The sequence below is a fragment of the Chiloscyllium plagiosum genome, chromosome 45, assembly GCF_004010195.1.
Source record: "Chiloscyllium plagiosum isolate BGI_BamShark_2017 chromosome 45, ASM401019v2, whole genome shotgun sequence".
Classification (NCBI taxonomy): Eukaryota; Metazoa; Chordata; class Chondrichthyes; order Orectolobiformes; family Hemiscylliidae; genus Chiloscyllium; species Chiloscyllium plagiosum.
Genome location: NC_057754.1, coordinates 2893224 through 2904632, shown reverse-complemented (window position 1 = coordinate 2904632; position 11409 = coordinate 2893224). Strand labels below are relative to the sequence as shown.

Below are 11409 nucleotides of genomic sequence, written 5' to 3'. Positions count from 1 at the left end.
GGCCACTCGCCGTCACACCACCACCCCCCCGGACCCTCTGCACCTTTTGCTCTCCGCCCTCCCTCTATCAGTTATAGCTCTCCAAATCTCACTCTTAAAGAGGAATGTATTGAAAAGAGTGGATGGGGGTTGGTGGAAGGCATGAGTAAACTACAATCCATGAATGGATAATAAGTCACTTTACCATCACTGAGGAAACCCTACCACCTCTGGATCATAGAGTCATAGAGATTTACAGCATGACACCAGGCCCTTCAGCCCAGCTGGCCCATGCTGCTCAGTTTTCACAATTAATCTAGTCCCATTTGCATGCGTTTAGTTCGTATTCCTCCAACCTATCCTGTACCATCCATGTACTCGTCGAAATTGCCCCTCTAGGCCCTTTTGTGTATGGCCTTAAGCTCATGCCCTCTAGTTTTAGACTCCCCTGTCATGGGGAAAAGCTGGTGGCTATCTACCTTATCCATACCTCAACTGATCTCTCTCAGGTCACCCCCTCAGTCTCTAGGGAAAACCATCTCGACTCTATCCAGCCTCTCTTTGTAATTCAAATCTTCCCAGCCAGGTAGCATCTTAGTAAATTTTTTCTGCACTCTTTCTAGTTTAATAATGTCTTCTCTATAGTAGCGTGACCCAAACTGCGTGTGGTACTCCAAAAAAGGCCTCTCCAATGTCTTGTACAGCTGTAACAAGATTGTTGTGAATTGGTATATTCTGCCCTGCTACAGAGAGATTGTTGGGGTGAGGGGGTGGGGCTGTCTGTCTCTATTGCTTTCCTTCAACTCGTCTTTTATGTCCCTGACACTCTCTTTGTTATCTTAATTGACCCTGGCGAAGGTAACGGTGAACTGTCATGGACTGCTGCTGTCCGTGTGGTGTCGAGACACTTGTGATCTTAGGAAGAGAGTTCCAGGATCTTGAAGGAACAGCCGATATGTTTCTGGGTTATTGTAGTGTATCTTGGAGGGGAGGTGTTCCCATTTATATGTTCTCCCTCATCCTTCTCCGTATTGGTTTTGAAGACATGTGAAGTTTGCTAATGTTACACTCCTTTACCCCATTTTGCAGTGATTCTAACATGTACCCTTGCCACTACACCAATCCTGAATTATTCCGGTCTCTCACTTTGGTTGTTGGGGTGCAGAGTCAGATTGTCTGACATCAAGTGCACTTGCCCTGATCGGGTTCTGCCAGGCTGAGGAACAGGGGTTATCCTTGATGCTTGCTGCTGGATCAAGACATCCTGTTGGTATCCGCAACATGTGGTGCTCACGTCCCAGCGTGAATGTGGATTTAACCTAGTCATTAATGTGGCAGATGGATGACTCTGGGTGTGCAGCCTGAGCAGCACACACACCCCCCAGAGTCAGAACCCTCTGGTTTGTACAGCAGGTACCATTGGGTCTATTCTGTCATTATTCAGTGGCCAATCTGAACCTTAACCCCCATTTGCCCTTTATCGAGGGGGTGGAATATAGGTGTGGAAGTCTTACCGCGGCTGTACAAGCCTGAAACTACAGTCTACCATATAGTTTTGGTCTCATTTCTTAAGGAGGGATGTAATTGCATTGGGTGCAGTTCAACGAATATTCATTTTGCTCGTTCCTGGGCTGACAGAAACGTTCAGTAGGTTGGTGGTACTCGTAGTGTGAAAGAATGTGAGGTGATCTTGTTGAGACGCACAAGTTTGAGAGGTGTGTTTGGTGGGGTGGGATGCTGAGAGGATGTTTCCCCTTTCGGGAATGGGAATGAAGAGGACACAGTTTCACACTTTGGGGCTGCTCTTTTTATGATGGAGGTGAGGGAATTTCCTCTGACTTTGGAACTTTCTTCCCCAGGAAGCAATGGAGTCTGGGTCAGTGTTCATCACAGCCTTGAATATATTCGGCCTTTTTGCCCGAAAGGTACTCCAGGGTTATGAGTGGGCAGGCAAGGTGGAGCTGTGTCCACAAGAAGATCGGGCGTGGATCGTATTGAGTGGTGGAGCAGGTTCAAGGGACTTGATGGTCTGGTGCTCTCGTAAACCGTATCCATTCAGTGTCAGTTTGCCCCCAGCCCCCTTTTCAGGTGTTTGCATAGAGTTTGTATTGTAAGACCGGGTCTTTTAGGGCGCATATCTGAGTCAGGAGGCTCAGATTAGGTTTGATCTACTCCAGAGTTGTGTAATAACCTTTCCAAACAGGTTGATTAGAAAACATCTTCCAGGTCTCTAAAAATATTTCCCTATTTCACGCCCAGTTCCGATTTCATGGCTATCACACCAGTGTAATATTGGGAGAGTGCAGTATTGTGGACAGTTTAAATCTGAGAGACTTGTACTCAAGTTCTGATGCTGACCTGCCTCTCATTTTATCCAGGATATTTCATTTTTAAAATTGCCTAATTCCTGTTGATCTATCTTGTTGATTGTGTTGTGTGATATCCCTCACTGTGGGAGAGAGATTCTTTTCCAAGTTTCCCAGATTTGCTGACAGACTTGAAGCACCTCAGGGTATAGAATAGAATCCTTACATTGTGGAAACAGGCCATTTGGCCCAACAGGTCCACACTGACCCTCTGAAGAGTATCCCACCCAGACCCACTCCCTTGCCCTATTACTCTACATTTCCCCTGACTAATGCACCTAGCCTACACATCCAAAAACATTATGGGCAATTTAACATGGCCACTTCACCTAACCTGCACATCTTTGGATTGTAGGAGGAAACCCACGCAGACACGGGGAGAATGTGCAAACTCCCCATGGTTACCCGAAGCTGAAATTGAACCTGGGTCCCTGACGCTGTGAGGCAGCAGTGCTAACCACTGAGCCACCATATCTGAGTTTAACTGACATCAGTCCATCAACACGTCTGACACATTGGGTCGCAGTGTTGTGGATGTGCCATAAATAAAAACAAAATGCTAGAGAGTCTCAGCAGGCCTGACAGCATCTGTGGAGGAGAGAAACACAGCACTTCTCAAAGAGTCATCTTGGACTCAGTTTCACTCTCCACAGATGCTGCCAGAGCAGTTGAGTTCCTCCAACATTTTCTGTTTTTGTTTCAGATTTCCAGCATCTGGCAATATATTGCTTTTATTTGAGAGAATGCCACACTGTTGGTGATGCAGTCTTACAGTTAAACTGGGTGCAGTCCCCATCTGCTCTCCTGGGTGATCCCAGGACGAACAAGTGTAGAGCTTAGAATTGATTCATTAATTGTGGGATCACTTGGCTCTTTTGATGGTGTGCTGCTTCCACTGATCACGCAAGTAGTCCTACGTTGACACCTCCCTTTTAGGTGCTGCTCTGAGAATGCCCTCCTATACTCTTCTTTGAGCTGATTTCTCAGCGTAGTGCTCATGGTAGAGTAGAGGTTGTGATGAGCCATGCAGTTATTGCCCATGGCACTTTGTGGATGCCTGGTTTTGAGTTGCTAGAACTCTTAGAAATTGATCCATTCAGCAATGCCAACCTTTAACCCAGTTATCAGTCACCCATCGAATATCCTTATGTGACTTGTCAAGTTCTTTGTAAGAATGCTGCTTTGAAGACTCTAACACCTTCTCGAAGGTGCAGTGTGTAACCTGCAGCTTTGAAAGGATTTGCTGTGGTCTGGTTGTTAAGGTCACAGTGAATTTGTGCCGTGCTCTTGTTGGGATCAACAGCAGGTGAACTTTGGGGCTTATCAGCAAAGTAATTGAAAGCCCTCGTTGAGGTGGCTGGGTACAGTCTGGGTCGCATGGGAGGCTGATCGCACAGTAAGAGCCTGTGGGATTCAAGTCAGTTGGGAAAGTTGGATCCAGAGTTGGCTTAGTGGCCGTAGGCAGGGGGTGATGGTCAGAGGTTATTCTTGTGATTGGAAGCCTGTGTCCACTCTCCTACTGTAGGTGTTCAGTCTTGGTCCCATTGCTGTTTGCTGTATGCATCAATGATCGAGACATGAATGTATGTAGGATGTTTGCGCAGTAAGTTCACCAGTGGCCTGGGTTGGATAGTGAGGAAGAAAGTTTTAGTCTGTGGGACAATGTATACAGGCTGGTCAGATGAACATTGGTGAATAGAATTTAATCAGGGAGAGGTGTGAGGTAGTGCTTTTTGGAAGGACTAACACACTGAGAGTACACGATGAATGGGAGCACTGTAGGAAATGTAAGTGGTTAAGAATGCATTGAATACAGGAGCAGGGTGGTTATGATGGATCTGTATAAGACATTGGTTAGGCTGGAGTACTGCATCTAATTCTGACCACATTGCTATAGGAAGGTGCAGAGATGATTCACCAGAATGTTACCTACGTGGATCTTTTCAGCTCTGAAGAGCGACTAGATAGTTTGGCCTGCTTGAGATATAGTTGAAAGAAACCTTCTCTCTTAGTGGGCTCAGTGTCAGTGGGAATTGATTTAAGAGTTTTTTTATCCCCCAGAGTGCGGTAGGTGTTTGGAACTCTGTCTGAAAAGGTGGTAATTGCTGGAATCATCACATCCCATGGTGGCCATTTGGGTGAATACCACAATACCATTGCATGTAGACTTACAGGTTAAGTTTTGAGAAATGGGACTAGAGTAGATAGGTACTTGATGAAAAAACCAAAGGGCCTCTTTCCATGCTGTAAATCTCTGATTCTATCGTGACTGACCTTCTACCTAAGTTCCACTCTCCTCACTTCCTATTCCTGAATTTGGTTTCATGGCTGACTGATAAACTGGACAATCCACTCAGAAAGTTGTGTGGGATGAAGAGATTGCAGTATGGCTGCTGTCCGAGCTGATGCTCCTCATAAATGACAGGGCCTTGTTTGGAGCGGAGGTGGGGGGGGGTGAGAAGAAAGCGTTCCTGCCTGGTGTTAGCATCCTGACCTAGCGCCACTAACTGCTCCTTACGTTGTTCAGTCTGTCGTTGCCCTCTGTTCCAGGTTCCAGCTTTTGAAGGTGATGATGGATTCTGCATCTTCGAGAGCAATGCCATCGCTTACTATGGTAAGGTGACATTGGAGATGTTGAAGTGGGTTAACTGTGAGAGTAAGTCCGTAGAGATAGTGCTCTCCAGTCAGTCCTGTCTCCTTCCCCCGCACGTTTTCCCCATCCAGACCTTTGCAAGTTCCTACTGAATCAGTAACCGTCATTTTATCAGGCAATGCATCTCAGATCACAACTATTTACAGTAGTCCTCCTCCTCTTCTCCCCCCTCCCCGGCTCAAAATACCTACAGAGGTTCTGTTCCAAGTCCTACCTCAAGCCCGAACCCATTGATTTCAGTGGGAAACGTACGTTCGCGGCAGCTTCCTGGTCCCTGGCCCTGTATTTGAATTTGTTGATTTTAAATTGGTGTTTTTCTGTTTTACAATCGCGCTTGTCTCCTCTGGTTCAGAAGCCTAAAGGAGGCATCAGTGGAAAATAACCAGGAAGACAGGACAGGAAAACGCGCCTCTGCATGGTATACGTTGTTGAAATGTTTCAGCACAGGTGGTGATGGATGCAGAGTCCGCTGCACCTCTCAAGGGGAATGGACGTCAAATGTCTGAAACAAGGAACCCTCCAAAAGTGGGGTTCCGTTCTGAAATATGGTAACAGGAGAGGCAGTACGTGCACACCGCGCTGAACTGGTCGACCTTATGGGTTTAGATCCATCTCCTTCCTTATGCATTGAGTCACCAGGTGTTAGCCTGTGCTAGCCAGTCCATCCCTCCCTCGCCTCCCTGCTTGGACCATGCTGAGACAACCTGAATTCTGATTGGCTTATTCAGGCTTGAGAAGTTGACTACCAATTGTGGATTGGCTGGTGTGATGTTTGTCTGTAACTGGTTGGTTCCTTTAGTAGCAAATCACAGTGTCTCTTTGTATTGTCTCCTGATTCGTTCTTAGATAAGCCAGTCACTTGCTACGGTCCACCCCCGTTGCGTGTTCTCCAAAGCCTATTGATATGTTATATTTAAATAAACCCTGTGTGACTCCACAACAACTGTCAATATCTAAAACCAAATCAAGCTCAAAATAAACATGTTGCATGTTTTAGACTCCCTACAGAGTGGAAACAGGCACAAGTCCACATCGATCCTCTGAAGAGTAACCCACCCAGACTCAGCCCCTGTTTATCCCAGGCTAATACATCCAATCTACACATCCCTGAACACTATGGGCAATTTAGCACGGTCAATCCACCCTAACCTGGACATTCCTGGGCACTATGGGACAATTTCCCACGGCCAACCCACCCTAACCTGCACATCCCTGAACACTGTGGGACAATATAGCACGGCCAATCCACCTGCATATCCCTGGGCACTATGCGACAATTTAGCACGGCCAATCCGCCCTAACCTGCACATCCCTGGACACTATGGGACAATTTAGCACGGCCAATCCACCCTAACCTGTACATCCCTGGGCACTATGCGACAACTTAGCACGGCCAATCCACCCTAACCTGCACATCCCTGGGCATTATGAGAATTTAGCACGGCCAATCCACCCTAACCCGCACATCCCTGGGCACTATGGGGCAATTTAGCATGGCCAATCCATCCTAACCTGCACATCCCTGGACACTATGGGACAATTTAGCATGGTCAATCCACCATAACCAGTATGCTGCTTTTTGTTAAAGAAGTAAACCATTTTAAAGTGAGTGGTGTCCTTGAGTGGAAGTGTTTTTCTTGTTCCTGTGTTTCTGTTAACCTAAGCCATTGCCAATCATAAACATGTCATCTGTCTTATAATCTGCACTGTTCCTTCTAAAGAAGGTGCTTTCAAAACTAACTGTAATCAAATGGGATATAATTTAGTTCCCCATTTGCTCATTCAAATCTAGATAGTTAATTATTGAAGAATAACTCCATCTTAGAACTGAGCACTCAGATTGAGAATTCAGAAGAAATGTGTGGAGAGAATGTGGAAGATGCTCTTACAGGGAATGGTTGAGGTGAATTGTGTCAATATGTTTAAGGGGAAATCTGAATAGCGAGAAATGACTACAAGGATAGGGCCATGGGCAGGAATGAAGAAGATAGGGGTTTGGAGGCGGTTGCGTGGAGGGTTTTGCTGTAAGTGTAAGTACGTGTTAGTAATTCCCAACTTTGGGAACCACTGACTGTTTCCATTCCCCCACCTCAGTTGCGAACGATGCCCTCCGAGGGGTGACGAAGGAAGAAGCAGCCCAGGTTCTCCAGTGGGTTAGCTTTGCAGACAGTGACATCATCCCCCCAGCCAGCACATGGGTCTTCCCTACGCTTGGAATCATGCAATACAACAAACAGGTGAGTGAAATCCCGGAGCTCGGCCCTCACCAGCAAACGGTCAGGTTCCACATGAAGGGTGGCAGCTGTCTGTTCAGCCCCGGCCCCCAGATCCCTGCTCACTGCATGCAGGCATGTGTCTGGCTTCATGATCCCTGAGCTGGTGAGAAATCACAGACAAATTCAGGTGTGACCAGCAACCTCCTATGGTCTGGACTCTGGAGTGATGGCTACTTAGCTGAGATTTCAGCAAGTGCCACATCTCTCTGTGGTTTAGCACCAACAATCAAGATGCACTTGGGCAAATCCACTCTTGATTGCAAAATGTCCTGTAAAAATAATTGGAGGGATGGCCAGTCAGGGGAAAATCGGGAGGCAGTACCTCAATTCACTGATCCTCTCTCCCCCGACCCTTCCCCTGTCTCCCCCTCAAGCTCCTCCAATCACAGATCCTGTCTCCCCCTCTCGAGCTCTAATCACCAACTCTGTCCCCTCCACATGAGGAAGATAAAGCACAGACGCTCTGCAACCACTTTGAGGAACACCTCTGTTCTGTCTGCATGAATGATCCCAAGCTCCTGGTTGCCTACCACTTCAGCATAACCACTGTGTTCTCAGGACAGCTGTGGTGCTCCCAACGAGGCTCACAGCAAGCTGGAAGAGCATCTCATTTTGCTCTTGGGTATCCTGCAGCCTTCAGCACTCGGCATTGAGTTCAGGAATTTTCGGGGCTCGGCTGCATCTCCTATGTCCTGTACTCCCCCCCAGGCCCTTTCGTGACATGGGTTGCTTTCAACACAGCCCATTAGCAGCTTTTCTTTCTCTCTGTGGCTTATCATTATCCATCTACATGCCTGCTTGAATGTCTTTCTCTCCTTGTGGCTCCATGTCCCCCTGCCACTTTCATTCCTATTCCTGGCAGCCCTTGTCTTCAGCATATATGCCATCTTTGTCTGGCCACTAATAGTTCTGAAGCTGGGTCACAAGACCCGAGGCGTTAACACTGTTTCTCTCGGCACAGATGATGTCCGACCTGCTGAGTTTCTCCAGCGACTTCTATTCTTGCCTCCAATTTCTGATCCGGGTCACACTCCAGCTCCTTGGTCAAGGACCTGTTCTTTGAGGCAAGGCTCTGTAATTGGAGGCACTGCTTTGGGTCTGGTGCTGCAGCTGAACCTGAGGGGTCTGAGCAGTTTCCGGGGAGCCAGCATGGGTCCTGCTTGAACTTCTCAGAGCTGAACCTAGGTTTCAGTCAGTTCAGTTGGGTGATTGACTAAGCCCAGGTTTCACCTAACCTGCCATCTTTCCAGATAATACCACTTTGGTTTTGGCCCCCCATCTCTCAGGTTGTTTAATTTGCCACCACCTTCTCTCACGCAAATATGAGTGAGCTCGAAGATTTGGCTTCGAACGTTCAGGCTATAATTTCTCTCGTTCTCCATCTTCAGCTGCACCCTGCTTCATGACTGGAACAAATCTGCTTCCTTTGTATACAAACAACGTGTTGGAGAAGCTCTCCTGATGTTGGACGAGTGTGGGCGGAAACTTGGATTTGTGACTCAAGCTCTTAAACTCACTTTGAAAACTGCTTTATTACAGCTTAAAATCTGGACGTCTTTGCGTTTGCTTTCATGATCGATTTTGGTTGTGTAAATTGTGTTTGTCAAGTTTGAAAGGAAGCTGAAACAAAGGTAGAAGTTGCTGGAAAAGCTCTGCAGATCTGGCAGCATCTTGTGGAGAGAAATCAGAGTTAACATTTCGGGTCTGGTCCAGGGATCCTTTCCCGGAATTCAGTTGCCCCGTTCTGAGGAAGGTTCACTGATTGCTAAATGTTAACCCTGATTTCTCTTTGCAGGTTCTGTCAGACCTGTCGAGCTTTTCCAGCAACCTTTCCAGTTTTTGTTTCTGACTGACAGCATCTGCAGTTCTTTCGGTTTTGAAAGAAAACTGATCACTTTTAACATATCATTGAATGTTCTGTGGTGAGTCTGTTGATGTGAAGGTATATGGGAGAATAGGAACAGCACAGTGGATCCCACAGCTGCCAAGGAAGTGGCAGGGAGCTACAGAGGAAACTCGATTAACTGTATTGCAGAGTATCTGAACTGGATCACAATGCTTGGCTAACTATTATCTGGAATTCAATTAACCAAACAAAAAAAAATCCACACCCCCCTCCCTGTGCTTCAGATAGTCTAGGTTTCTCTGTATCTGGGGAGTGGGGTGGGTGTATGCATTTTAGAGATATAAATACATTAGCAAGTTTTATTTTGGATTCCAGGCTGCGATGTGTAGTGTAGGCCTGTATAGAATCTTTGGTGTTTGTGTTACCTTAGTATTCTAAAGAAGAAAATTTTAAAATGCAGGAGGTAATGCTACGATCATAGTATCCCAACAGTGTGGAAGCAGGCCAAGCAGCCCATCGAGACCATGAAGAGCATCTCACCCAGATGCACTACCTACCCCATCCCTGTAATCCTGCATTTCCCATAGCTAATCCACCTAGCCTCAACACTGTAAGCAGTCTACATAACCAGCACGTCTTTGGACTGTTGGAAGAAACCGGAGCACCTGGAGGAAACCCGTACAGTCACTAGAAGAATGTACAAACATCACGCAGGCAGTGGCCCCAGGGTGGAATCGAACCAGTGTCCCTAGGCTGCAGTGCTAACCACTGAGCCACCATGCCATCCATACATCGTGGCATCATTCTAGATTAAAAAGAGCTCCTGGGGGGGGGGGAGAACCTCTCAAGAAGCCCACAAAAGGTATAAATTATCGTGACCTCAGTCAGTACTCTCAGCAGTAGAGGATAGGGGCAGTTTCTAAAACAGTGCCCAGGAGCTGCCTGGGATGGGGGAATTCCTGAGTCAAGGCACCATCTCTGAATATTGTGGGATCTTGGATGTACAGCTGCTGTGTTTTATTTGGTGACTGTTGTCTTACAGGCCACCGAACACGCCAAGGAGGAGGTGAAGAAAGTGCTCAGTATTCTAAACGAGTTCCTGAAGACCCGTACCTTCCTGGTGGGCGAGCGGGTCACCCTGGCTGACATCACGGTGGTCTGTTCCCTCCTCTGGCTCTATAAACAGGTAGTGTGCCAGCACTGGAGGGGTCGGGGTTAATCTGGGGCTTGCATTTGCTGTGTGCTGGCCTCTGTAGTGGGCTCCCAGTCTCGGTCGTGACAATAGACAATAGGTGCAGGAGTGGGCCATTCTGCCCTTCGAGCCTGCGCCACCATTCAATATGATCATGGCTGATCATCCTTAATCAGTATCCTGTTCCTGCCTTATCTCCATAACCCTTGATTCCACAATCCTTGAGAGCTCTATCCAACTCTTTCTTAAATGAATCCAGAGACTGGGCCTCCACTGCCCTCTGGGGCAGAGCATTCCACACAGCCACCACTCTCTGGTGAAGAAGTTTCTCCTCATCTATGTCCTAAATGGTCTACCCTTTATTTTTAAGCTGTGTCCTCTGGTTTGGAGGAGAAAGTGAGGACTGCAGATGCTGGAGATCAGAGCTGAAAATGTGTTGCTGGAAAAGCGCAGCAGGTCAGGCAGCATCCAAGGAGCAGGAGAATCGGCGTTTCGGGCATAAGCCCTTCTTCAGGAGCCCTTCCTGAAGAAGGGCTCATGCTCCTTGGATGCTGCTTGACCTGCTGCGCTTTTCCAGCAACACATTTTCAGCTCCTCTGGTTCGGCACTCAGCCATCAGCGCAAACATGTTTCTTGCCTCCAGAGTGTCCAATCCTTTAAGAATCTTATATGTCTCAATCAGATCCCCTCCAGTCTTTCAGGGAAAGGTAGTCCCACCATTCCAGGAATTGACCTCGTGAACCTACGCTGCACTCCCTCAATAGCCAGAATGTCTTTCCTCAAATTTGGAGACCAGAACTGCACACAGTACTCCAGGTGTGGTCTCACCAGGGCCCTGTGCAGCTGCAGAAGAACCTCTATTGCTTCTATACTCAATCCCTCTTGTTATGAAGGCCAGCATGCTATTAGCCGCCTTCACTATCTGCTGTACCTGCATGCTTACCTTCATTGACTGGTGCACAAGAACACTCAGGTCTCCTTGTACTACCCCTTTACCTAAATTGATTCCATTTAGGTAGCAATCTGCCTTCCTGTTCTTGCCACCAAAGTGGACAACCATACATTTATCCACATTAAACTGCATCTGCCATGCAGCT

At 47.3% G+C, this 11409-nt stretch overlaps 2 protein-coding genes across 2 annotated transcripts in view; both read left to right on the top strand.

Moving 5' to 3' along the window:
• Positions 1-5550, top strand: part of LOC122543980 (neuroblast differentiation-associated protein AHNAK-like) — a 44773-nt gene extending 39223 nt beyond the window's left edge. The window contains exons 6-7 of the mRNA XM_043682989.1: positions 4896-5001; positions 5441-5550. Of these exons, the coding sequence (XP_043538924.1) occupies positions 4896-5001; positions 5441-5550 (216 nt within the window). The remainder of the gene's footprint in view (positions 1-4895; positions 5002-5440) is intronic.
• Positions 4853-11409, top strand: part of eef1g (eukaryotic translation elongation factor 1 gamma) — a 28458-nt gene continuing 21901 nt past the window's right edge. The window contains exons 1-3 of the mRNA XM_043682619.1: positions 4853-4959; positions 7093-7235; positions 10163-10306. Coding sequence (XP_043538554.1) covers positions 7218-7235; positions 10163-10306 — 162 coding nt within the window. The 5' untranslated portion in view covers positions 4853-4959; positions 7093-7217. The remainder of the gene's footprint in view (positions 4960-7092; positions 7236-10162; positions 10307-11409) is intronic.